Genomic DNA, 26831 nt, shown 5'->3' on the forward strand with positions numbered 1-26831 from the left:
AAAAACCGAATCCCGAAGAGGCAGCCGATTGGGGGGCTGTAAAGGAGCGGGGGGGCACTCCGTCTAAACCCCAGTTCGGGCAGAAGTTCGGCTTGGGAGCTGGATCCCGCCTTAGACGCAGCTCTGCGGCCCCGGATGCCCCAGCCGACCCGGCTTTAAGAATGACGGGGCTCCCGCTCATAGGTCGGCGCCCCTCGGCTCACAAATCCGCGAAACCTTTTTTGTTTATTTGCTTTTTTCCCTCATCTTCTCGGTGAGGCAGAGGAAGCGCTCGGGCTTGGGCTACCGCCCTGGAAATGGGGTTGGGGTGGGGAGAATCAGAGGGTCAGCGGGCCTGCGGCTTCTCGAGCCGCCGCCGGCCCCCCCCACCTCCGGTTTCGGGGTGCCGGGCCCGAAGCCTAGCCGAACCCTCCCCCCACCCCCACGCGGGGGCCCAGAGGCCACAGGCCCCGCCCACGTGGCGGGCTGCCCAGGGCGCGGGGCCCGACGGCCATCACACAATGGAGACCAAAGCAGGCCCCGCGCGTACCCGCCGCCTCGAGCCCCCCGCGCACGGGGGGCGCCGGAAGGTTCCAGAACCGGCCTGCCCAGTTGGGGGAGGGGAGGGAGCGGAGGGAGACGCCGGCCCTCGAGCTTCTCGAGCCGCGACGGGTACCTCACGCCCTTCTTGGCAGGTCCACTCAGTCATCCCGGCCACCCCGAGAAACAAGCGGCCCCCAATTTGGGCATCCCGGCCGTCGCCGGAGCGACCGCAGTTCCACCACACTCACCCGTGGACGCCATTTTCTCTCTCCTTCCTTCTCGTTCTCTCAACGTCCGTCTCCCTCTCGCTTTCCCTCTAGGCGCCGCACTGCGCAGGCGCGAAACCCGCAACCTCGGGCGCTACCATCGGGCCAGGCCACGGGGGTGGGAGAGGGAGGGACGAACCACAGCTTTCGCGCCCGCAAACCGAGTCCTAATCCTCTCTAAAGAGCACCGGATGTGACGTGTGGGCCAAAATAGCACCGCAGGGGCGGGAGCGGCTGGCGAGCGGATCTTGGTAACAAGTCGGAGTGATTCTCCGGTTGATGCTAGGTTGTTTGGAATGGTTACTCCCGCTGGCTCTAGGGACCGTCTCTGAAGAGTCGGCCTTGGAGGGAAACGGAGGCCGGCGGGAGGGCTGGGGGAAGGGACCGGGGCCTAGAACAACTGCTGACTAATCGGCGGGCGGCGGCGGAGGAGGAGGGGGTGGCCTGCCGACCGGTCGGCCCGGGTCACGCGCCCGAGGGCGAGCAGAATGGGCTCGGGGCGCTCGGGTGTCGGCGGGAAGCTAGAGTACGGACTCCCAGCCAAGGGCTCCACTCAGCCTTATGGGGGCGGGGGGCGCGCTGTGCTGTGAGTACCCCAGACACGTGGCCCGGTCCGCGGGGGAGGGGCCCAAGGCCGGTGGGCTGGATGGGAGGCCCCGAACGTAGCGCCCGGCCCGAGAGCCCCCCAGTAACGGTCGAGGTTGAGAAGACCCTTTAATCACCTCTCATCCAACATCCTTGTTTTTACAGAAGGGGAAACTGAGGCCCAAGGACTTGGGGTACTTTTCCTAAAGTCACAAAGCTGAGCCCCACCCACAGCCTGGGACCCCCACCCCCACCCCCCCACACACTCTCCATCACCCGGAAGAATTGTCCCCGTCCTGTCTTCACATTCTGTCCTCCCGCCTTCCCAGTAAGGTAGGCAGGGCCTGATGCTGCACAGCCCCGTTTTATAGATAAAGAGACTGCGACCTGGGGCGTTCAGATCCCAGTTCTGCTGGTCCATGGGCAAGTCTCTCACTCTTGCTAAAGTACACGGGGTGGGGGGGCGGGATGGTTGTGAAGGTGCAGGAGAAGGCTGGCAGTGGGTGCCTTGGCTCCCCGCAAGGCTTGCACCTGCCTGACTTCTTGGACTCAACCCAGTCTCCCTAGGCAGGTGCCCAGGCCCAGCGAAGGGCAGGGCTCACCAAATCCTTCAGCGGGACCTGGAGCAAAGCTAGTGTCTTTCTTTCAGTGAAGACACATAAAGCACAAGCTGTGTGCTAGGAGCACCCTGGGGAACTTGACCATGAGTAGGAGGAGCACCCCTCCTCCCAGAGTTCAGACCACCTGCCTAGAGAAAAACAGGCCAAGCGGTGCTCACTGGATAGGGTAGGCTCCAAGATGTGGAGGGACCAGAGGAGGGGAAGGGAACCTTTGAGCTGGGTTTCAGTGGGTGAATAGGAGTTTGCTGTTAGAGAGATGAAGGGAAGGACGTCGCAGGCAGAGGAGTTTCCTATATTTTTCCTGCAGGAAACTGCCGGGTGGGTTTTGATGCCAAGGATGCCCATGACAAGGGAGCAGATGAAGCAGCCTTCTTGTCTCTGGGATTTTGCTTCCTGCCCTATAAAATCAGCTCAGTGGGAGTCCTGAGACAGGCTAGGGTACAGGAGTGAGGAGATTCCAGCAGGGCCTAGAGGACAGGCTGGATGTGAGGAGGGAGAATGGGAGAGAAAGCCTTGCTTCATGGGCAGGAAATAGGCACATTTGAGGGCTGGAGCAGCTGCTTCCATGTTCAGGCTTCCCCTTGTTGGGGACAGCCAGGATGGCTACAGTTTATCCAGCAGGAGCTGTGGGACTGCCTGAGTCCATTCCTTTTTCTCATTCTATGAGGAATGGATTTTCTTAATCCCCAATTTACAGATGAGGAAGGAGAGGCTCCAGATTTGCCCAGGGAGAGATAACAGCAGGAAGAAGTGGAGTGGATACTGAAACCTTTCTGTGAAAGGGAGGGTAGGGTCAGAGGGGCTGTGGTTGGGGCTTGAGGAAGAGGACGTCTCTGTCCAGTGTCACTGTGTGCACTCAGGGTGTGAGACTCCTGTTGCCTCTCCTCCAACCCTTCTGCTCCACCCCCTCCCTAATCTGTCTGCCCTTTGGCTGGCCTTACCCCCTCTGTCAAGGGCAGCTCAGGCCACCTGGAGCTCTAAGTCAGTGGAGGGGAGGAGGGAGGGAGGAAGGTAGCTGGTCTGTAGCCTGAGGGAAGAGGGAGGCAGAGGAAAGCTGGAGATGGCTCTGAATTTGCCCTGGGGGGCTGCACAAATCCAAAAAATTTTGGGAGTCCAGGGCTCCCATTCAACTTCCCATTCCCTGTGCTTCCCACTCCAGGCCCCTTTCCAGGGCCCATCAGGGCTCAGGGACCTTTTGGCCTGGCCTCTTCCCATCCTCACACATCAGTGGGATGGCAAGATGGCTAAACACATGGTTAGGCTCTGAGGTCCTCTATGGCCAAGTTGCTGCACCCGCCTCTCCAGCCTCAGTTTTTATTTCTGTAAAATGGTACTGTTGGTATGGTAGCCGAAAGGAAGTCAGATAAAAGCTGCAATAATAACTTGTTATTGTTTTTCCTTTACCCCTAGCACACAGCCCCAAGACCACCTTTGATCACCTTCAGACAAGCTATGCATGCCAGAGGTCCCCCTGGCCTACTGACCCCGGCGCTGCCTCTCGCCTCCTCTGTCCTGATGCTGCTCATGAGCGGCCTGTGGCTGCTGGGAGCTGGCCCCAGCCTTGTCCTGGCCCCAGAGCTGCTGCTGGACCCTTGGCAGGGTGAGGGCCGGCCACATGGCCCTTGGAGGAGGCAGGAGACTTGCTGTAGGGCCTGAGACCAGTTGGCAGGAGCAGCATGCATCCTGCAGTTGTCAGGCAAGGACAGGACCCAGGGCCCTGGGGAAGGTCAGCCTTGGACGGGAGCATGCCCAGCTCAACTACAGCCAAGAAGGGAGGGCCGAGGACCTGGGCAGAGGGGCCAGCACAGGGGTGGGAGCCTGTGAGTAGGAATTCTTTTCAGACGGCTCCCCTTTCGGGTGGCTTTCCCTTAAAATAAACTAAGACTTTCAGCTAAGCCCAAGAACAGGAAGGAGGCACTAGGGGTTTGAAGAGTAACCCCAGCTGAACACCTGTTTCCCAAGAATGACAGCTTCCATTTACATTTGAGGAACCCAAATGATGCTCACAGAAGTGAAGTGACTTATCCATGGTTGGTTGTTCTTAAGAAGACCGAGTGTTGGGTCTGGCTTGTTCTACTTAAAGCAGCAGGGGGCCGGTCACAGTGTTTGGAAGCCCTTGGTCCCCACCACCAGTGATTAAACTACTGGCAGTGGGCAGACTTTGGCTCCCGGGGAGGGGGTGCTGGCTTAGTGGGCGGCCCTGGCGGAGGGTGTTTCCCCATCTGGCACACCGGGGCCAGCCTTGGGGGTTAGGGCCACTAACCTGGCACATAAGCCCATTCTCTCTCCCAGCGCACCGGCTGCTGACACATGCCCTGGGCCACAAGGCCCTCCCAGGGCTGCTGCTGAGCCTGCTGCTCCTGCCCACGCTGGGCTGGCGGCAGGAGTGCCACCTGGGCACACTGCGGTTCCTGCATGCCTCCACCCTCCTTGCCCTGGCCTCCGGGCTGATGGCTGTGCTGCTGGCAGGCCTCGGGGTGTCCAGTGCAGCCGGGGGCTGTGGATACATGCCTGTCCACCTGGCCATGCTGGCGGGGCAGGGTTACAACCCTAGACGGCCCCGTGGGGCACTGCCACCATGGCTCCTGCCGTGGCTGCTGCTCGCCCTGACACCACTGCTCAGCTCCGAGCCGCCCTTCCTGCAGCTCTTCTGTGGCCTCCTGGCTGGCCTGGCCTGTATCCTTTGCCTGGGCCCAGGGCTCATGTGGACGTGTGGGTTCTGTGGCTGGGCCCCCAGGGTGCCTGGGAAGGAATTGGCACAAGAGGTCGGGCCCCCACATTCACACACATCCCAGGAGCGTCTCCAAGTCCTCCTCTCGCCTGGCTCTGGGCTGGGAACTGGGGGCTTGTGGCCATGTAGAGGTACCAATTACAATTTAAAGGAGAGCCTGGGAGCTGAGGGGCCCAAGGAGGCACTTAATCTGGACGTCCCAGTGGAGGTGGGTCTACGCCGAGACCATGCAGAAGGAGGGGTTCAGGTGACGAGAAGTGGAAAAGGAGAGCACGGGCCTGGCAGACAGTACAGAGGGTGTTAAGGACCAGGGTGAGCGTGAGCCTGCGGCTCTCCTGGCACCAAAAGGGGGAACGACCTGTGGCCGGTGGTGCAGGTGTGTTAAACAGGCTTTTGCTCCAAAGATGCTTAATGCCTGTCGGGGACAACAGTGCAGTCAGAGGGAACAGTGGGTACAGGCTGACCCTGGAGTCGTTTAGGATTGGGGACACCCAGCTGAATCCTGGAGAGGGGAGCATGTCGCCCTGGCTGGGGCAGGGCCCAGGGGTGGGCCTGGGGTCACAGGCCTGAGCAGGCCAGCAACAGGCCTCAGGGGACAGCGGGCAGGGGGCAGCTGAATGGGGATGAGACAGGTTTTGGGATGAGGCACATCTGGCTCTGCCTCTCATTGGCTGGGTAGCTTCAGGCAGGGGCCCTTTTCCCTCTCTGAGCCTCCACTGCTGACGAGGGTGATGACACCTCCCTGGCAGGGCCACAGTGAGGAGACAGGAGGGAATTCCCATCACACACTTGGCACGGGGCCTGGCATGTGGCGCAGGCTCACCCCTGGCTGAATGTGGTTTTCCTTGACCCGCTGCCCTGCCCTGGGCAGACAGACGCGGCTGGGGCCTTCCGGTGGCTGGAGATCTCTGAGCAGCGGCTGCAGGCACTGCAGGAGGGTGTCCTGTGCAGGGCCCTGGCGGGGTGCTGGCCGCTCCAGCTCCTTCCCACCCCAGGTGGCCTGGCTGAGCTGCCTGTCACCCATCCTGCCGGAGTGAGGTGAGGGTGATGCCGAGGACACTGGCCCCGGTGGTGGAAGCCATGCCGGTGGCTGGCAGTCAGGCCTTCTGCTTCTGCCCCTCCAGGCCGCCCACCCCTGGACCGCCTTACATGGCCTCCCCTAGCCTCTGGCCCCTCAGAGAAGGCTCAGCCCCGCTCCCGCCAGGCCTGGGGCCTATGCAGCCGCTCTGGGAGGGCTCCTCAGAGGTGGGACTGGCCTGGTCTGGGCCCAGCTTCCCCCCAGGGACCCTGCTGTGGGCAGCCCTAGACGAGCAGATGCTGCAGAAGGGGATCCAGGCCTCACTCCTCGAGGGGCCAGTCCAGGGTCCCGAAAGCCCACTCCGGCTGTCTAAGTCCTCCGTCTCCTCCCTGCGGTAAGGTGGGGTAAGTAGGGGTGGGGTCCCCTGGTGTGGGGGCTGGAAGCGGCCCTGACACTCCCTCCCTGTCCCCCCTTCCCACAGGCTGCAGCAACTGGAGCGCATGGGCTTCCCCACGGAGCAGGCGGTGGTGGCCCTGGCAGCCACAAGCCGTGTGGAGGGTGCCGTGTCACTGCTGGTCGGCGGGGATGTGGGCACCGAGGCGCTGGTGACTCAGGGGAGGGGTGGGCCCACCCACCCTGAGGGTCCTGGGCCCCCCTAGCACAGGCAGGCTCTCAGGTGAGAAGCCTGGCCTGTGGGTGGGAAGTCAGAGCCCAGCCCTGTCTGCTGAGAGTCAGGGTGGGTTCAGAGGAGGCCCCCCAGCATCCTGCCCTGGTACTGTTTAGAATAAAAACCAGTTCACTTTTCAACCTGGACCTCCTTGGAGGCAGCAGTTGTGTCTGACTCTTCTACATTAGCATCAGGGGGATGAATGAATGAATGAAAGAATGAACGAGCAGTGAATGAACAGCCGACTGCAGGAGAGCAGCTCCCTGATGTCCAGAGACACAGTGTTACTGAGCTTCTGCCTCAGGGTCTTTGTTGGGCTGGACCCTCTGCCAAGGAGCATTTATCATCTGTTTCCCAGCTAATTTCTACCCATCCTCAGGTCTTGGCCTACACGGAGACCTTCCTCCAGGAAGCCTTCCCTGATTCGCCAGGAACAGCATCCCTTCACCGCCCACAGCCCCCTGTGTCCCTGCTGGACAAGGGCCAGTTCAGTGCGACAAGGGCCAGAGCCCCAGGGCAGGCTCTGAGGCTGGTGGCTGGGCCCTGCGGTGGGGGGGGGGGGGCGGGCGGGGGCAGGAAGCAATGTGGGCGTGCTGTGGGGGAGAAGCTTCCTCAGCTTTGTAGAAGCAGCTCCTCCCTCCTGGCCCCTCTCAGTCCTTGCCCCCTCCCAGGGAGGGGAGGTGTAGCCAAAGCCTAGAGGACAGAGGGTGGGGCATGGGTGTGAGTCACCGATGGGAACTCTGCAAGGCAGAGGGGCCGGGAAGCTGGACTTTGAGGGGCAGTACAGGGGGCTGTAGGCCCCGGATTGGCCTGTGCTCTGGTCACCCGTGAGGCTGTACCCCAGGCCAGGGCCAGAGTGGAGGGGCCACAGAGACCGACCCTGCCATTGGTCACCAGCCAGGGGCCAGAAACAGACTGGGAAACCTGAGGACTACACCATCAGCCTCATTTTACAGGTGAGGAAACAGGCTCAGAGAAGGGAAGCTGCCCTGAGGTCTGGTAGCTCCTGCTGGACACCTGGCTAGGGGGTGGGGATGGCCTGAGCCTCTGTTCTGCTCACCTACCCCCATTCCCCAGCTGCCCAGGTGATGGCCAGGGGAGCCCTGGCCTCACAGTTGTGCTTTGCAGGTGGATAGTGAAGGCCACTGAGAAGAAAGGCTGCTGGCCCTGCCCGGCTGCCCCTCATCTAAGCACACACTGAGACCAGGCTGGTGGGCAGTGAGGCTGGGGGCCTTTATTGGCCAATACACATCTACCTCCTGGTGTCTGTCACAAGCCGTTGTGGGAGCAGGTGGCCCCTCCCTCTCCATGCCCCCTCCGCCTGGGACATGAGAAGGACTGAGGGTTCAGGGGTCAGAACTGAGACAAGGAGCCCTGAATGTCCAGTCAGATCAGGTAGCTTGACCTCAGGGTCAGGAACCCAGCACCAGAAAACAAGGAGACGAGGGGTACAGGTGGGCCCCCCAGGTTTGGCTGGGGAGTGGGGAGGTGAGACTGCCCGCTCTCATCATCCCTGGGTGTGCTGAGGGCCGGGCAGAGCCCCAGCTTCCAAATCCCTCAGTTGCTTGGGGCCTGGATGGCCAGGCGGTTGATGAGAAGACAGAAGCTCCAAACCTGCCGCCCCTCCCCACAGGCCTGCATCACCCCATTTCACAGAGGGAAACTGAGGCCCACGGCCCTGAGCAAAGCCTCGCCTCTTGCCTGGACCACACCTCCCTCTCAGGCTCCAGTCCCGGCTCAGCCTCATAGGAGGCAGATGCGCACGGGCTGCCAGGACCAAGACATGCCCACCCCAAAGGCCTAGGTGGCAGAAGGGACCCTGAGGATATTAATAAATACGGATGGCGGACCTTGGAGGCAGCTGGCCAAGTCCAGGCTGGGAAGGGAAGCCTGGCCTGGCCCTCACCAAGGGGCCACCACCACACTCAGTCTCTCTCGTTTCGGCTCCTGGGGGCCACGATCCGGTAGCTGGTGGCGTGTCCTCCCCTCTTGCCCCGCAAGAGGCTGGGGGTGCCCGTGCCGGCAGGGTCTGCCCCTGACCCCTCTGGTTCTGCGGGAGGGAAGGAAAGAGGCCGGGTTAGTGACGTCTGTGTGAGGTGCCCACCTTCCCTTGGCCCTCTGAGGGGGTGGGGGGTGGGGCTCTGCCCAAGTCTAAGAGGCAGAGGTGTGGGAAAGAAGGGGGTCTGCAAAGCTGGTTAGTGCCCCTCCCCGCAGGATTTATTAGCCCCTAACCCAACTAGAACACTCAGGGCCTCTATTTGATTTTCTCTGTCAAGTGGGGATCAATGAACCCACCATGTTTCTGAAATGCTTAGCATGTAGCAGATGCTCCATAAACAGTATAGCTCTTTTCTTCGTTAACATATCTTGGAGCAGAGGTGTGCCCTGAATCATTCCCATTTCAGAGCTGGGTAAACTAAGGCCAGGCATCAGCCTCACTCTTCCTCTCTTTTCAGGTTAGGCCACCTGTAGTGGGGAAGGGTTTAGGAAGGCCAGGCTCTGCCACTGACCTACTGTGTGGCTTTGGACCTCTGTCAGGGCCTCAGCTGTCTCATCTCTAAAACCAGGGGGACAGTTCCAGATACAGAGGCCCTGGCCAACTCCAGTAATTACTGAAGTTAGTTTCGATTTAGCTATGGTGAGATATGCCCCAACCTGCAAATAAGCTGGCCCCCAAGAGTAAAACCGGATAATTGGCATTCTTCCCACCTGGAAAACTACTCAACCTTTAAAATGCAGATCAGGACCTACCTCTTCCAGGAAGCCTTATGTAACTATCACCTCAGTCCCTCTCAACGTTAAATGAGGGGTTAGGCAGCTCGGAAGGATGGGCTGTTTTTCCAGGGGGAGGGCCCCAGGATGGAGGACTTGGCTGAGCCTTCGAAACACTGTTCACAGGAGAGACACTTTGACTCTGGTGAGCACCAGCTTCCCACTGAAGGCAATGCCAGGGAGGGAGCTATACCCTCATACTCATAACTGTCTAGCACTCTGACCCTGTGTCTCATGCACCTCTGGGCTGAGATTTGGCGCCCTTGGGGCAGACAGGTATCTGCAATCACAGCCAAGGAACATTTCATGCCCTAAAACAGGGAGCATAGGAGGAGGGTAGCTCAAAGCTCAGGTTCCAACATCAGCTCAGGCCAAGTCCTGGCCCTATCATGTCCCAGTTATGTGGCCTTGGGCAAGTCCCAGAACCTTTAAGCCTCATCTGGAATGTGGGATGACACTCCTGTTGTCACACCCTTGCAGAGTGTTCAATGTGACCAAGAGTGGAAAGTGGTTTTCACAGTAAATGTTGGATTATTATGGTCACTAGGTTGGTGTGTTTTCGACCCAGGGCTCCTGCAGGTCTGGTCACTGTGAATCAGTCATGAGATGCTGTCCTGACATGATCAAATTCAGGGCTTTGGTTTCCCCCGGGCCCCACTCAGTGCCTAGCAAAGCAGAGGGGTCAGGGAACCTTTGCCGATGGAGCCCAAAGAGCTGGCGCTTCAGAGACCTGACCTAGGGCGGACCCCTGGCCTCACCACTACTATCCCTATGTCCCGGGGGAGTCACACGAGCCCTCTGAACCTGTGTTTCTTCATCTGTGAAGTGGGCACAGTGTCGCCCACCTAGAAAGCTTGTTGCAAGGACTGGAGATGATGGATGTAAATTTCCCGGCCCAGGTGGACTGGATGTGTGACAGCTGTTACTATTATCATCATTATTGATTATAATCTAAACATGAGCCCCATCTGGGTCTTCTGTTAGCACCTGCTGTGTATGATGGGCCAATGGGGAAGGCTCCATCTCCTCTACTCCCCTCCTCCTGGCCACACTGCCAGGTGCCTGGCACTTCCTCCCTGGGCTGCTGGAGACAGAGCCAGCTGAGGGGGGCGGAGCACAGATCCAAGGCCACAGTGTGTCCCTTCTGGCTCCCCTCCCAATCCTCCTGAGAGGGGAGTCGGGGGACACCTGACAAGGAGCTGAGCACCTGGGATTTGGTCCTTGGTCCTTCCTCTGGGAGAGGGGAGGAGGTCTGGGAGATGGTCTGAGTTTTCACAAGTTGGGGAAGCCCTGTGGCATGGCGAGAGCAGCTTTGGAAGCAGAACCCACACACCTTCCCACTTCTAGGCCTTTGTCCCCATGGGGGCTGCCCTCCCACCACTTCTTACTGGCACACTCGTAGGGACCTTCTATGACTAACGCAAGGGTCCCATCTTCCAGGAAGGCTTCTCCTCACACACATCCTTTGGTGCTCCTGTACCCCATGGCCCTCATCTCTATAGATGCTGAGGATTGCCCACCACCCAATGGGCAGCTCCCCAAGGTGGGTACCCTGAGATCTGCCTCAGACCCAGCCTGCAGTAGGTGTGCCCTACAGTTTTGCCAAATGAAGGAGGCTTGGCTCTAACCTTGGCTCTCCTTCCTGCTGGGGGCCTCAATTTCCCCATCTGTAAAATAGATGGGAGGTGGGACATTATGTCTGAGGCTGTGTGCACTGATGCGCTAGGACTGGGCTGAGAGATGGGGCAGCTGGGAGAAGGGCTGGGGCCTCTTCACGGGTAGGTGAGGAACGGGGTGGCCGATCCCTGACTCTCTCCAGGGCCAGCCACAGGCTCCAGTTTAACGTGGAGAGACCTCCTTAGGCCCACTGTGACAGCCAGGTGGTGTCTAACCTCCTTCCATGCCTCCCTGACCTACCTTCGAGGACCTTCTCAAATGGGGCCCTACCAGATCTTCTAGCCTCTGTTCTCACCCTCAGCAACCTCACGGAACTGTCCCTCTAGGTTCTCTCTGGTCTCCTGGCTTTTGTCCATGCTGTTCCTCTGCCTGTTCACTTGCCCCCGATCCTTGCCTTTCAGGTCTCCACTTAGATGCCTCCTCCTCCAGGAAGCCCTCCTGAGATGCCCTCTACCACCCCCCCAGCCTGCATCAGGAGCACTTGTGGGCTTTGGTGGCCACCTGTATTCACTCCACTGTGGTATTCCTCACCCTAGGTTTAACGCCCAGTTCCAGGGCTTCCCCCAGCACCCTAAGCTCCATGAGAGCAGGACCCTGTCTGTCTTATCTGTTGGAGCCTGTGTCAGCAAGGTACCTGGCACAGAGCAGGTGCTCATTCACTCAAGAACTAGTTACCAGAACCTCCTCTGTGCCAGACACCGTCTGCTGGCTGGATGGAAGGGCTGAAGAGTGGCTGTCTGCTAGTCTGGATCCAGTATTGGGAGGTGCCTTCTGTGTCCCCAGGCCCTTCCCAGGCCCTTCCTGGCAGGGGCTGCCCCTGCCTGCCCACCCTGCCGTTACCTGGCCAGATGATGGCTTCCAGCAGGGTGACCCGTCTGGCCAGGAGCTCCAGCTGAGCCTGCTGCTGCAGGAAGCTCTGTAAGCTAGGAGCCTGATGGGAGATCGAGAAGAGCAGACGGTGCGTGTCCGGCCTCCAGGGGCTGGGCTGGGCACCGAGGGTGGGGGGCGGGGCCAGTTCCTTCTGGCTTCCGGGCAGGAGCCTGGGCGTGAGTCTCTGTTGGGACCTTGGCTGCTCCTTCTAAGTGGGGATGGGGCTCACTTGTCTCCTCAAGTGACCAGATGGGTGGAGAACTGGTGGGTGAATGCCTGGGGGAGGGTCTCTCAGGCCACTAAAGGGGGACCCTGGGGCCAGGATGGCCTGCCCAGTGAGAGCCTCTGGGGTCAGAACTGGTGGGTGGTACATTACCCAGAGTCCCCTGGGACCTGAGCCTGGCTCTGTCACCCACAGTCCCCTGCACTTCTGGAGTCTAGCCCCATGACCTGTTGTCCTGTGGGCCTGCAGACTGGCTCTGTTCCCCACAATTTCTCTTGAGCTGAGGCCTGACTGGGGTCTGGATTCATTACCCATAATCCTCCTGGGGGCCTGGGCTCTGACGTTATTACCCACAACCCCCTGCACTGTTACAGTCTGGCTCTGTTACCCACAGTCCCCTGCAGTTCTGGAGTTTGGCTCCATTGCCCATAATTCCTTTCAGACTTGAAATCTGTCACCTCTGGTTCCCCTGCAGGCCTGAAAACCACATTACCCACAATGTCTGGAGCCCCAGGTCTTACCACAGGGGTGGGGGCCTGGGTTTCTAGGGCCCCCCCCTTCACCCATGGACAAGGGACCAGTCATTGAGAGATGGGTGGTCTTGACCTTTCAGGTCTCCACCTGGAGAAGGGCAGGTACCTTATCCAGCCTCTTGACTGGACCCGGGCAGCTCCACCCTGGAGGGCCTGGGGAAGCCTGGCAGGCGGGGGCTGGGCTGTCTGTCCGTCTGTCTGTCTCTACTCACCATAGAGCCCAATCATTGTTTCCAAGATTAAAACCCTCTCAGCTAAAATCTTCAAAGCCTCGCGTAGTTGGTGCAACCCCTCCCCCTGTGGAGGAAAGAGACAGATGCAGCCGTGAAGGGGGCAGGGGAGGGGGCCCTGCAAAGCTTGTTGGAGGCCCATGCCCCACCCTGGACATGCACCTGCAGCTCCACACCACCTGCCACAGCCCAGGGCCCACGGACAGCAGGGACAAGACCAGGAGAGGATGGGAGGGGGCCAAGGCAGGCAGAAGCAACCTCCTCAGTAGGATCCCACCCAGCTGGCTGCTCTTTCCTCACACCCCTGCAAATCCTGCTGCACTGAGGGCGGGCGGAGGCCAGTCTGCAGGGGCAGCACTGCTGTCCCAGAGCCTGCCACAGAACCTGCCCAGACGCTGCCGCAGAGCCCCGGCCCCTCCTCCATCTCTGTTGCCTGAAACCAGTTGGTCTCACATCATCTGCATGATTCCTGCCACATCCCTGGGCCACTTGTACTCTTCTTTACTTAACAGTCTTTAAACTGACTCAATTTTGCCTTAAATACTGTATTTGTCTCACCCTAATTAACTCCATTGGTGGGATCAGGCTACTTACCGATATCCTTCCCACTCATGTCCAAATGAACATGTAAGAGTAAAATCAGAAAATGTTTGTGTGGCACCGCAGTTGGGAAGCCAGGCTTAAAATGCCGGCAAAGCTGAAGTTCAGGCCCAGGTGCCCCTGCCCCAGCCCTTTTGAGCCCATCCCTCCCTGGGCTCTGACTACTCCAGGTCCATGTGCTGCACATCCCGGAGCCCAGCCCTCAGCCCCACCCTCTCTTCTCAGCTGAGTCTCCAGCACCCAGGCCCGGGGATGCGGCAGTGGCCCTCAGACCCCTCCCCTAGGCCTCCCTGCTCTGGGGTCTCCTGTCTCAAGTGGTGCCGGTGCTGGCCAGGGACCGCCAGCTGGCCCTCACCTTCACTTCTTCCCAGTGTCTGTCTGTCTGTCCTTTCCTCCCCCAGCATAGGGTCCGCGGTCTTGCCAAAACTCCACACTCCCTCACTCCTTCCTCTTTCCGAGTCCAGACTAAAGCTATTTCTGGAATGTAGATATCTTAATTCTGACAGAGCACCAGGATAGCAATAGAACTATTCCCGCCCTGACACATCTGGGAGTCTCTCAGAGTGCTTCACTTAGTACAGATTAAATGAAGGGATGAGGTATAATATGCATCTTGGTACAATTACTACCTTCAAGGAAGCTGTTCCCACAAAAACGTCTAACAATCAAGAGTCCTCCCAACATGTCTGTTCTGAGTGAGCCCACTGTGGCCATGCTGAGACTGTCCCTTATGATCTGGCTGTCCTGTCCACATCACATGGATGGGGCCACTGACTGGCCATTGGGCCTGGGGGTCACCGGGTCACACTAAAGTAATCTCTCTTCAAGTATTACACCCATCTAAACATGGATGACCTTCAAAAATTACATTAAGCCACTGCCAGCATCGACAATGGGACAAGCTGATGTCATAAGCCTCCTGATGAGATGCAATAAGAGGGCACCACATCCCCAGTTAGTGCACCTGCCAAGGGTATTTAACCTGCATCTCATCACAAGGGAACAGTCAGACAAATCTAGACAGTGGGATAGTCACAAAATGACAAAGTCAAGAGAAAGAAGAAAAGGGCAGGGGGTCTATTTTACATGAAAAGAACCTAGAGGGCTTCCCTGGTGGTGCAGTGGTTGAGAGTCCGCCTGCCAATGCAGGGGACATGGGTTTGTACCCCGGTCCGGGAAGATCCCACATGCCGCAGAGAGGCTGGGCCCGTGAGCCATGGCCGCTGAGCCTGTGCGTCCGGAGCCTGTGCTCCGCAACGGGAGAGGCCACAACAGTGAGAGGCCCGCGTGCCGCAAAAAAAAAGAACCTAGAGATGTGACAACCAAATGCAACACATGAATCTTGATTGATCTTGTTTTTTTTTAAAACTAGCTACAAAAGGCATTTTGGGGACAATGGGTAAAATTTATATATAAGCTGTATATTAAGTGGCATCATTTCACTGAATTAATGTCAGCTTTCTCAGGTGTGACAGTGTTACTGTGGCTCTTTGGGAGAATGTCCATATTCTTTCAAGACACATGCTGATGTGTTAGGGGAGATGTGGATGAGGTCTGCAACTTACTTTCAAATGGATTAGAAAAAAAAGATCTATAGATATATAAAGAGCGAAAGAACAAAGGCAGCAAAATACTAATAATTGGTCAGTCTAGAAGAAGGGTACAAGGATAGTCATTGTAGCAAATTTTCTATATATTTGAAAATTTTCAAAGTAAAAATATGGGGGAAAATGCCAAAAAAATATTCTGGGTGGGTGGCCGGCTGCTTGCACCAATGACGTCCCAGTGCCCTCCAATCCTGGCCTTAGTGTCCAGGGCCTGTTGGACACCCCCACTCGGCTGTCATGTAGACATTCCCCGTTCTCCATGGAGAAAACTCAGCAGGCCAGCTTCTCCTGGCTCTCTTCTCTCTTTTACTATTGTAAACATCTCCCTTAACTTCTCGCTCCCCCCTCCATAGCCAGACAAGCACCCAAGTGTCTCTCAGCTCCATTGACATCTGTCCCTCTTCACTGTCCCCCTTCTAGTTCCGGCCCCCACAGCCTCTTGCCAGGGTGACCAGGACAGCCTCCTGTCTAGTCTCTCTTTCTGCTCCCTTCTCCCATCCTTTCTCCACATGGCAATCAGAGGGATCTTTTGCAAACAAAAATCTGACCATGTCACTTCCCTACTTATAAATATTTCAATGACTCCCCACTGCCCATAGAACAAAGTTCTAATTCCTCAGCATGGCCTCTCAAGTCCTAAAAGCCTCTATGACCTCTGTCTCACTCCTTACCTGTCACACTGTCACTCCAAGTATTTGCAGCTCCTCAAACACCCTGGGCCCACTCTTGCCCCAGGGCCTTTGCATGTGATGTTTCCTCTCCTCTGCGTGAACACCCTTTGCCAGGCTTCGGCCTGGGTCTCCTTATCCAAGAAGATGCTAAATCTACCCCTCCACAATCATAGCTGAGCTCCCCCTGTCCTGTCACTGCTGGTTACTGGTCTGTTTCCCCCCACCCCACTGTGACCACCCTGAGGATGGGGACTGTGTCCAAATCACATCTATGTCCACAGTGCCCAGCCTGGGGCCTGGCACCCACCAAGGAGGCGCTTGGGGAAAGTTAGCTGGCTCCCCCAGTCCTGGGAGCTGAAAAGCCTGGGCTTCAGTTCAAGCTCTGCCAACAATTCACTCTGTGGAGTTGGGCCTCAGTTTTTCCTGTCTGAATAAGGGGTATGAGCTTTGGTCTAGATGGGCCAGCTGAGCCCCGTCACTCCCAGGCAGTGCCTGCAGTGCATCCTCATGACCACTGGGTGTCAATGCTGAGCCACAGCCAGGTCAGTGGCTCCAAAAGCTTCACTAAGTGGGGGTTGGTAGGTGGAGTGTGTATAGGAGCCCTCAGGCCTCTTCCCCACACAGACCTCATCCCCACCTGCCCCCAACAGAGCTGTTCCCCCAGCCCCCAAAGCCTCATGCAGCCCCCAGCCCAGCGGGTCCCCTCCCAGGCAGGCGGCAAGCAGGGGCAGAAGTGCAGGTGGGTAAGTGGAAAGCAGGTGGATGGGCAGGGGCCCTGCTACCTCTTGTGGGGGCCCCTCCCACAGGTGGTCCTGAGTTTGAAGTCTGTTCTGGGAGAGTTCAGGCATCTGTTCTCCTGTTGGGACCCCCATATAGGGATGGGGCTCCCCAGCCTAATTCAGCCTTCATCCCACCTCTCCCACCTCCTCTAGGCGGGGTGAAAAATGTGTTTCCAAATGAAAGGCCTCTGGGAGAGGCCAGTGAAGGGGCCTAGAGGCGGCAGAGGGCTGGGATCACATGGGTCTAGCTGAGCCCCAGCCCAGCTCATGCCTAAGCAGGCAGTAGGCTTAAGAGGCTCTGGAGCCACTAGTGGGTAGAGGGTGGGTAAGGGAGTGGGGTGGCAGTGAGGGCTGGGAGAGGCTTGCCCGAGAGGTAGCAGGACCCCAGAAGTCATGGAAAGACATGGGGGAGGGCTCGTGCAGGGTGGGGGGCTCCCACGGCTGTATCCATCACTGACCCCACAATCAGGAGCAGAGAGGGCAGGGCAGGCGCTGGGTGCTTCCCATGTCTTCATTAACTAATGCCTGCCAGGAAGTAGGGCGTCCCAGCCAGACTGCACCAGGGAGAGGGGTGGACGAGGGAGGGAGGCACAATACCAGCCTCCAAAAGAACTCCCCAGTTGCCTCTCCTGTCTGCCCCCATCCCATCCAGTTTTCCAAATGTGTCCTATATCAGTGATGGTTTCCAGGTCCCTGCACCGTGGGGCTTTTAGTCCTCCCCCCATGTCTCCTGGGTGGGTGATTTCTAGGCCCTGAAATTCATTCACTGCAAGTCTCTCTCGTGATGTGAAGGTTCTAGGATCCCACATGTGGTTTCTAGGTCCCCTTTCCCATTTATTCTATGTCTGCTGTGTATGTGACAGTTTCTAGACCTCCCTTCCCAGCCTTCATGGGCTTCCTTTGTGTACAGTGGTTTCCAGATCCCCCATCTCATTTTCCATGGTTTTCTGGTGCGTATGGCAGTTTCTAGGCCTCTCCTCCCACTCCTCATGCGTCTCCTGTGTATGTGATGGTGTCTGGGACCTCATGTTAATTATAGGTCTTTTGGGTACAATGGATCTAGGTCCCCTGACCTCATTTACCATGTACAACGTGTCCATGGTGGTTTCCAGGTCTCCCTTCCTGTGATTCACGGATTCCTATGTGTATGGTGGTGTCTAGTGCCCTGTCCCTTTTACCGAAGCGCTCCTGTGTACCTCAGCGTTTCTACAACTCCCTTCCTCTGCTGCATGGCTCTCCTAAGGCCTCCTGTCCCGTTCTTCTGTGTGGATATTGTTTTCATGCTTCCCTTTCTTTTGCAGACAGGGGAGCAGAAGCCAAAGCCCTTGCTGGGAGGGGGCTATGGAGGCAGGGGATGCAGTCTGGACTGGGTCAGCCCAAACTGCCCAGGAGGAACTGGCAGGGTCACCCTGGCCTGGAAAGGCCGCAGAAGGAAGGCAGAGATAGGGATAAAGACAGAGGCAAAGAATGTAGGGTCTGCTGATACGGCTGGCCCTGCCCACTGGGGAGGGACAGGATAGGGGAGGACGCTGGGGCTGAGAACTGGCAAGGCTCCCCACTTGGAGACCAGGTTGCAAAGGGGATCTGGATGGGGTGCCCCCACCCCCAAATAATCTCCTGAGTGTCCAGGGCGGGGAGGCAGCGGGAGGGCAGTGCTGGGCTAGTGGCTTACCCAGTGGCTCTTCTCACCAGGGTCTCCTTTGGGGCCAGGTTCTCCCTGCAAGGAGAGAGAGGTAGGAACAGTGAGAGAGGCGAGGATAGAGAGAGGAAGAGAGGCTGAGCAAGGGTGAGACAGAGAGTAGCTCGTTTGGGCGAGATAAAAATGCAAAAAAACAACTGTTTGAAGGCAATGGAAAGTGATAAAGAGCAGCCAGTAACTGAAGGATATCTGACCTTAGAAAGAAGGGAACTGCACTGGGTAACATCAGTATATTTATGGCTTTTCCTCTGAGGGCTCATCCCAACCCCCTCTGCCTGGCAAACAGCTCAAGCAGCAAGCTTTAGTCTTATTGGCCTGAGGAATCAGAGGTCGGGGTCAAGACTGACAAAGAAGGAGGAAACGGAGGGGAAATGCTGGAAAGCAGGGAGCCACAGTAGGGGAGCAAAATCTGTATAAATACTCCACTCTAATCCTTGGATGGTCCGTGAAATGCCCATGCTAAAGTCACAGAGCTGAGTTGGAGCCACACCATAGAGCAAAACTCAACACTCTTCAGAGGAAGACTGTCTTCACTATATTGTCTATATTGTCCAGGATGCAATACAAAATTATTAGACATGTGAAGAAATGGAAAAATGTGACCCATATGCAAGAGAAAAATCAGTTAGTAGAAACAGACCCATAACCAATCCAGGTACTGGGATTACCAGACATGGAGATTAAAATACCTGTGACAACTATGTTAACGGATATAGTGGAGGGACTTCCCTGGTGGTCCAGTTGTAAAGAAGCCACCTTCCAATGCAGGGGATGTGGGGCAACTAAGCCTGCATGCCACAACTACTGAGCTCGCGTGCCTCAACTAGAGAGCCTGCACGCTGCAAACTACAGAGCCCATGCACCCCAGAGGCAGCATGCTACAACTAGAGAAGAGAAAACCCGCATGCCACAACTAGAGAAGAGAAAACCCGCACACCACAACTAGAATTGCGCGCACTGCAGTGAAAAGCCCACGTGCCACAACAAAAGCTCCCACGTGCCTCAGTGAAGAGCCCGCCTGCCACAACTAAGACCCAACGCAGCCAAAAATAAAAAATTGAATCTAGTGGAATTGATACAATGGGTGATGAGATGGGGAATTTCAGGAGGGATGTGAAAATTATGAAAAGAGAATCAAATGGAAATCCTGGAAATAAAAATGATAATACTAGAAATAAAAAATTAATTAGCTGGGATTAATTGAAGATGTGCCATAACAGAAGAAAGAATCAACTAACTTGACAGGTCAATGCAATAATTCTAAGTGAAGCACAGAGAGAAGAAAGATTTTTTAAAAAATTAACAGAGGGCTTCCCTGGTGGCGCAGTGGTTGAGAGTCCGCCTGCCGATGCAGGGGACATGGGTTCGTGCCCCGGTCCGGGAAGATCCCACATGCCGCGGAGCGGCTGGGCCCGTGAGCCATGGCCGCTGAGCCTGCGCGTCCGGAGCCTGTGCTCCACAACGGGAGAGGCCACAACAGTGAGAGAGGCCTGCTTACCGCAAAAAAAAAAAAAAAAAATTAACAGAGCCTCAGACTTCCCTGGTGGCACAGTGGTTAAGAATCCGCCTGCCAATGCAGGGGACATGGGTTCAAGCCCTGGTCCAGGAAGATCCCACATGCCGCGGAGCAACTAAGCCCGTGCACCACAACTACTGAGCCCGCACTCTAGAGCCTACGAGCCACAACTACTGAGCCTGTGTGCCACAACTACTGAAGCCCACGCACCTAGAGCCCATCCTCCGCAACAAGAGAAGCCACGGCAATGAGAAGCCTGCGCACTGCAACAAATAGTAGCTCCCGCTCGCTGCATCTAGAGAAAAGCCTGCACGGAGCAACAAAGACCCAAATGCAACCAAAAATAAAATAAATTAATTTTTTAACAAAAGTGGGAGTAGCTATATTAATTTCAGACAGAGCACACTTCAGAGCAAGGAAAGTTATCACGGACATAGAGGGGTCAGCATTCCATGAAGGCATAACAATCCTTAATGTGTATGCACTTTACAACGGAGCATCAAAATATGTGAGGCCAAATCCGATAGAACTGCAAAGAGAAATATATGAATCCGCCAATGCCATTAATCAACCAGATAAAATTGACATCTATAGACCACTTTATCCAACAACAGCAGATTACACATTCTTCTCAAGCTCACATGGAACATTCACCAAGATAGACCACATTCTGGCCCATAAAATATAACTCAACAAATTAAAAAGAATAAAAATCATACAATGTATGCTCTTAGACCACAATGGAATTAAACTAGAAATCCCTAACAAAAAGATAACTGGAGGGAATTCCCTGGCGGTCCAGTGGTCAGGACTCCAAGCTTCCATTGCCGGGGGCATGGGTTCGATCCCGGGTCGGGGAATTAAGATCCCACAAGCCACGAGGCACAGCCCCCCTCACAAAAAAGGATAACTGGAAACTCCCCCAATACTTGGAGATTAAACAAAAGACTTCTAAATAACAGGTGGACCAAAGAACAAATCTCAAGAGAAATTTTAAAATACTCTGAACTACATGAAAATAAAAATGCAGGGCTTCCCTGGTGGCGCAGTGGTTGAGAGTCCGCCTGCCGATGCAGGGGACACGGGTTCGTGCCCCGGTCCGGGAGGATCCCACATGCCGTGGAGCAGCTGGGCCCGTGAGCCATGGCCGCTGAGCCTGCGCGTCCGGAGCCTGTGCTCCGCAACGGGAGAGGCCACAACAGTGAGAGGCCCGCGTACCGCAAAAAAATAAAAAAGAAAAAAGAAAAAAAAAAGAAAAAGAAAATAAAAATGCAACTTAGCAAAATTTGTGGGAGATGGTGAAAGCAGTGCTTAGAGGGAACTTAGTATAAATCTACACTAGTCAAGACAGTGTGGTATTGGCTAAAGAATAGTCAAATAGATTAATGGAACAGAATAGAGAGCCCAGAAATAGACCCACATAAATGTAGTTGACTTTTCTTTGACAAAGGAGCAAAGGCAATACAATGGAGCAAAGGTAGTCTTTTCCACAAATGATGCTGGAACAACTGGACATCTAAATGCAAAAACATGAATCTAGACACAGACCTCATACTCTTCACAAAAATTAACTCAAAATATATCACAGACCTAAATGTAAAATGCAAAACTATAAAATTCGTAGAAGATAACATAGAAGAAAACCTTGATGACCTTGGGTTTAATGATGACTTTTTAGATACAATGCCAGAAGCACAATCCATGAAAGAAATCATTGATAAGCTGGACTTCATTAAAATTACAAACTTCTGCTCTGCAAAAGTGAATGTCAAGAGAATTAGAAGACAAGTTATAGACTCGGAGAAAATATTTGCAAAAGATACATCTGATAAAGGTGTACAAAGGTGTATCTCTGTATATGCAAAATATACAAAGAACTCAAACTTCAACAAGAAGAAAACAAACAACCCAATTTAAAAAGCTTTTGCACAGAAAAGGAAATGTCATCAACAAAATGAAAAGGCGACCTATGAAATCGTAAAAGATATTTGCAAGCCACATGTCCAATAAGGAGTTAATATCCAAAATATATAAGGAACTTATACAACTCAATAGCAAAACCCCCAAATAAGCCAATTAAAAAATGGGCTAAGGACCTGAATAGACATTTTTGCAAAGAAGATATACAAATGGCCAATAGGTATGTGAAAAGATGCTCAACATCACTAGTCATCAGGAATATGCAAATCAAAACCACAACTTGAGCTATCACTTCATACCTGTTAGGATGTCTGTTATCAAAAAGATGAGAGATAACAAATGGTGGTGAGAATGTGGAAAAAGGGGAACACTTGTATACTGCTGGTGGAAATGTAAACTGGTACAGCCATTATGGAAAACAGTATGGAGATTCCTCAAGAAATTAAACATAGAACTACTGTATGATCCAGCAATCCCACTTCTGGTTATCTATCCAAAGGAAAGGAAATCACTGTCTTGAAGAGGTATGTTCATTGCAGCATTATTCATGATAGCCAAGATATGGAAAGAACCTGTGTCCATTGATTGATGAACAGATAAATACTATGTGGGTTATACACACACACACAGGAATATTATTCAGCCTTAAAAAAGAAGGAAATCCTGCCATTTGTGACCACATGGATGAATCTGGAGGGCATTATGCTAAGTGAAATAAGCCAGACAGAGAAAGACAACTACCGTGTGGTATCACTTATACGTGGAATGCGGAAAAAAAAAAAGAAAAGAAAAGAAAAGTTGAACTCAGAGAAACAGTAGAACGGTAGAACGGTGGTTGCCAGGGACTGGGTTGTGGGGAGGGAAGGAATGGAGAAAGGTTGGTAAAAGGGTACAAACTTTCAGTTATAAGATGACTAAGTTCTTTTTCTTTTTCTTTTGGCTGCATCGTGCAGCTTGAGGGATCTTAGTTCCCCGACCAGGGACTGAACCCATGGCAGTGAAAGTGCCAAGTCCTCACCACTAGACTGCCAGTGAACTCCCAGATGACTAAGTTCTAATCTAAGGATCTAAGATATAGTATGGTGACCATAGTTTCTTACAAAAACTTACAAAAAAGTTTATAAAACTAACCATACTCTTACCATATGATCCAGCAATTGCACTCATTGGCATTTAACCAAATTAATTGAAAAGTTATGTCCACACAAAGACCTACACTTGGATGTTTATAGCAGCTTTATTCACTATTGCCAAAATGTGGAAGCAACCAAGATGTCCTTCAGTAGGTGAATGGATAAATGAACTGTGGTACATACAATGGAATATTATTCAAAAAAAAAAGGGCTATCAAGCCATGAAGAGACACGCTGGAACCTTAAATGTGTATTACTAAGTGAAAAAGGCCAATCTGAAAAGGCTACATACTGTATTATTCCAGCTATATGACATTCTGGAAAAAGCAAAAATGTGGAGACAGTTAAAAGATCAGGGGTTAGAAGGGAGAGAGGGATGAATAAGCAGAGCACAGAGGATTTTTAGGGCAGTGAAATATTCTATATGATACTACAATGGTGTATACATGTCATTATACATCTATTAATACCCATAGAATGTACAACACCAAGAATGAATCCTAATGTAAACTATGGACTTTGGGGGATAATGACATGACAATATGGGTTCATCAATCGTATCAAATGCACCACTGTGATGTGAGATGTTGATGGTGGGGTAGGCTATCCACGTGTGGGGACACGGAGTATATGAGAATTCTCTGTACTTTCTACTCAATTTTGCTGTGAACTCAAAAAATGCTGTAAAAAAGAATTTTATTCATTAAACAAAACCACCAACGAAAAACACAACCCAGCAACCTTACAGATCCGGGAATCTCAGCCAACCCAAAGCAGGATAAACACAAAGAAAATCACAGCCATCCACATCATGATCAATCTGATGAAAACCAAGGGTAAAGAGAAAGTCTTAAATGCCAAAGGAAAAAGAGACATATTATGTACAGGGGAAAAACAATAAGAATGACAGTCAGTTTCTCATGAGAAATTGTAATTGTCTACATAAGCCAGAGGACCACGGAACAACATCTTTAAAGTAATAAAGGGGGATAAAACTGCCAACCTATCATTTTATATCCAGTGAAAATATCTTTCAAAAATTAAGGTTAAATACAGTTTGAGATAACAAAAGCAGTGAGGATTTGTTGCCAGCAGACCCACACCACAAAAAAAGCTAAAGGATGTTCTTTAGGCTCAAGAGAGATGATACTATATGAAAATCTGGATCTACAGGAAGGTATAAAGAGTATAGAAATGATAAATACATCATGAGATATAAAAGACTATTTTTCTTTGTTTTTTAAACTTCTTTAAAAGTCAACTGTTTAAAGCAATAACAACAATGTATTGAGGATTTATAACAAATACAGAAGTAAAATATATGATGGCAATAGCACAAGGACAGAAGGGAGTGGATTATACTGTTGTAACGTTCTTATGTATACATGAAGAGGTATAATACTAATTCAAGTAAAAGGATGCATATTGTTATCCTTAGAGCAACCATGAAAAAAGTAACACAAAGAGGTATAGTGAAAAAGTCATTAGTAGAGACAACACAGAACAATTCTCAATCCAAAAGAAGGTAGGGGATCTAAAAAAAAAGGTACAAATGAACTTATTTACAAAGCAGAAATAGAGTCACAGATGTAGAAAACAAACTTATGGTTAACAGGGAGGAAAGGGGGGAGGAGGGATAAATTGGGAGATTGGGATTAACATATACACACTACTGTATATAAAATAGATAACTAATAAGGACCTACTGTATAGCACAGGGAACTCTACTCAATACTCTGCAATGACCTATATGGGAAAAGAATCTTAAAAAGAGCAGGTATTTGTATATGTATAACCGATTCACTTTGCTGTACACCTGAAACACAACATTGTAAATCAACTATACTCCAATAAAATTTTTTTTAAAATCTAAAATAAAAAAAAAGAAGGCAGGAAAAGAAGGGGAGAAAAAGAAATAAAGGAGACATTGGGGTAAGTAGAACACAAATAGCCAGATAGTTGACTTAAACAGAACCATATCAATAATAATATACATCACTAAATGTAAATGGAGGGACTTCCCTGGTGGCACAGTAGTTAAGACTCCATGTTCCCTTGGGCTTCCCTGGTGGCGCAGTGGTTGAGAGTCCGCCTGCCGATGCAGGGGACACGGGTTCGTGCCCCGGTCCGGGAAGATCCCACATGCCGCGTAGCGGCTGGGCCCGTGAGCCATGGCCGCTGAGCCTGCGCGTCCGGAGGCTGTGCGTCCGGAGCCTGTGCTCCACAACGGGAGAGGCCACAGCAGTGAGAGGCCCGTGTATCGCAAAAAACAAAAAACAAAAAAAAAGACTCCCATGGTCCCAATGCAGGGGGCCCGGGTTCGATCCTTGCTCAGGGAACTAGATCCCACATGCATGCTGCAACTAAGAGTTCACATGCTACAACTAAGGAGACCACGAACTGCAACTAAGGAGCCTGCAAGCTGCAACTAAGGAGCCTGCCTGCTGCAACTAAGACCCATTGCAACCAAATAAATAAATAAATGTAAATGGGGAATTCCCTGGTCCAGTGGTCCAGTGGTTAGGACTCCATGCTTTCACTGCCGAGGGTGTGGGTTCAATCCCTTTTTGGGGAGCTAAGATCCTGCAAGCTGGGCAGTGTGGCCAAAAAAAAAAAAAAAAAAGTAAATGAACTCAATAGTTAGGCTGTTTAAAAAAAAAAAGCAAGACTCAAGTATGTCTTTTTTCTTTTTTTGGCCGCACCACGCAGAATGCAGGATCCCAGTTCCCTGACCAGGGCTCGAACCCATGTCCCCTGCATTGGCAGGCGGATTCTTAACCACTGCACCACCAGGGAAGCCCAAGACACATTTTTAATAGAAAGACAAACAAGTTGAAAGTAAAAGGATTGGAAAAGATATATCACGCAAACACCAAGCATAAGAAAGCTGGTGTGGCTATTTTAATATCAAACAAAATAGAATTCAAGACAAGAAGTATTACCAGAGAGAAAGATATTCATTTCATACAGATAAAAGGACCAAGAAGTCATTAAAATCTTGAAAGTGTATGCACCTAATAACAAAGCTTCAAAATACATGGAGCAAAAACTGACCAAACTAGAGCGAGAAATAGACAAATCTACAGTCATAGTTGGAGAGATGGAGAAAGAGAGAAATACAAAGAGTCAGAGAGATGGAGACGCAGAGGGAAGATAGAGAAAGACAAACAGGTACAGAGACACAGAGCGAGAGCGAGGGAGATGGAGGCAGCCTGATCCTAAGAGGCTATGGAACCCTGAGACGGGGGGTGAGAAAGGAGACGGAGGTTGCTCTGGACCAGACAGGGAGGGACAGGGGCTCTGGCCATAGGAGATGGAGCCATAGCAGGGGTCTGGGCCTGTGGGATCCTGGAGGGGGTGCTGCAGGGTGGGCAGCATCACTTACCTGCTGCCCCATGGAGCCCTGGGGGCCAGGCTCCCCACGCAGTCCCTGTAGGAGGGAGGAGAAGAATGGAGTGCGCTGTCAGAGGGTCTGACCCAGGGTGCCCAGGACTCCCCAGAATCCTCCACCCAGGGCCACCTCAATACTCACTCTCTCACCCTTCTCTCCTGGGTGGCCGGAGATTCCTTTGGGTCCAGTGGGGCCTGGGGGTCCCTGAGCAACAAGACAGGGCCTCAGCCTTGTGCTGGGGCAGGGTAGAGGGGGCAGGGACTTAGGGGGCAGAGGGGTAGGGAAGGGCACCCCAGCTTGCCCTGGGCTTCTGGGCCCTTCACCACACACCCAATGCCTAGCACACAACAGGAAGTGCATACAGCTCAGTGTTCAGAGTGATGGCCTTGGAGTCAGACAGTCCCTGCATTGATCTGGAAGCTGCCATGTGCTGGCCACAGCCCTAGGGCAAGAATCTCCACCTTTCTTGGCCTTAGGTGATAACAATATTTGCTTCTTGTTACATGGACTGAATAAGAAGATTTACGGAAAGTATCTTGCACATTAAGTGCTCCATAAATGCTTGAATGAATGAATGAAAGGATGGATGAATGGATGATGGATGGATGGGTGGTTGAGTGGGTGGGTGGGTGGATAGGTGAGTGGATGGACGGGTTGGGTGCGGGGGTGGGGGTGGGTGGATGGACGGACAGAAGAGTGGGAGTACTTGGAGAAATACTCACTATATGTCCAGGATTCCCAGGGATGCCCATGGGACCAGGAGGTCCAGGAGGACCTGGAATAAGACATGATGCCCTCAAC

General features: G+C 53.3%; 3 protein-coding genes across 21 annotated transcripts in view; 1 reads left to right on the top strand and 2 right to left on the bottom strand.

Moving 5' to 3' along the window:
- The window catches only part of EWSR1 (EWS RNA binding protein 1), a 27823-nt gene extending 26908 nt beyond the window's left edge, over window positions 1–915 (bottom strand). For 2 of the 6 annotated variants that reach the window (XM_067700341.1, XM_067700340.1), the window contains exon 1: window positions 771–907. In XM_067700341.1, the coding sequence (XP_067556442.1) occupies window positions 771–783 (13 nt within the window). In that variant the 5' untranslated portion in view covers window positions 784–907. Of the gene's footprint in view, window positions 1–770 lie in introns of all 6 variants that reach the window. The other 4 variants (XM_067700344.1, XM_067700342.1, XM_067700343.1 and 1 more) reach the window with 4 other exon arrangements.
- Window positions 896–6549, top strand: RHBDD3 (rhomboid domain containing 3). 10 transcript variants are annotated; one of them, XM_067700349.1, is made up of 8 exons: window positions 943–1374; window positions 1539–1706; window positions 2023–2159; window positions 3404–3593; window positions 4286–4669; window positions 5600–5762; window positions 5849–6136; window positions 6224–6549. In XM_067700349.1, the coding sequence occupies exons 4-8, from the start codon at window positions 3446–3448 to the stop codon at window positions 6399–6401; spliced, it is 1161 nt and encodes a 386-aa protein (XP_067556450.1). In that variant the 5' UTR covers window positions 943–1374; window positions 1539–1706; window positions 2023–2159; window positions 3404–3445; the 3' UTR covers window positions 6402–6549. The 10 variants fall into 10 exon arrangements, with proteins under 10 accessions (XP_067556452.1, XP_067556454.1, XP_067556456.1 ...); XM_067700353.1 differs by lacking the exon at window positions 2023–2159 and having other exon boundaries at window positions 919–1039; XM_067700355.1 differs by lacking the exon at window positions 1539–1706 and having other exon boundaries at window positions 928–1039.
- A 1074-nt stretch (window positions 6550–7623) lies between these two features.
- The window catches only part of EMID1 (EMI domain containing 1), an 81200-nt gene continuing 61992 nt past the window's right edge, over window positions 7624–26831 (bottom strand). For 2 of the 5 annotated variants that reach the window (XR_010933242.1, XR_010933243.1), the window contains 7 exons: window positions 26753–26805; window positions 26172–26234; window positions 26025–26069; window positions 18044–18088; window positions 12697–12781; window positions 11699–11936; window positions 8403–8459 (listed from right to left, as the gene is read on the bottom strand). Coding sequence is in view for 3 of the 5 variants with exons in the window: in XM_067700358.1 (XP_067556459.1) it covers window positions 8238–8459; window positions 18044–18088; window positions 26025–26069; window positions 26172–26234; window positions 26753–26805 (428 nt within the window). In the remaining 2 variants the exon portion in view is untranslated. Of the gene's footprint in view, window positions 8460–11698; window positions 11937–12696; window positions 12782–18043; window positions 18089–26024; window positions 26070–26171; window positions 26235–26752; window positions 26806–26831 lie in introns of all 5 variants that reach the window. The other 3 variants (XM_067700359.1, XM_067700360.1, XM_067700358.1) reach the window with 3 other exon arrangements.

Source organism: Pseudorca crassidens, chromosome 12 (genome assembly GCF_039906515.1).
Source record: "Pseudorca crassidens isolate mPseCra1 chromosome 12, mPseCra1.hap1, whole genome shotgun sequence".
NCBI lineage: Eukaryota > Metazoa > Chordata > Mammalia > Artiodactyla > Delphinidae > Pseudorca > Pseudorca crassidens.

What these genes read in the sequence shown, in the direction of transcription:
- RHBDD3 (XM_067700351.1), top strand. Translation starts at nt 3,446, where the DNA reads ATGCATGCCAGAGGTCCCCCTGGCCTACTGACCCCGGCGCTGCCTCTC. An exon ending in GCTGCTGGACCCTTGGCAGG is followed by an intron (nt 3,594 to 4,285) that starts GTGAGGGCCGGC and finishes TCTCTCTCCCAG; the next exon opens with CGCACCGGCTGCTGACACAT. An exon ending in CCTCCTGGCTGGCCTGGCCT is followed by an intron (nt 4,670 to 5,599) that starts GTATCCTTTGCC and finishes CTGGGCAGACAG; the next exon opens with ACGCGGCTGGGGCCTTCCGG.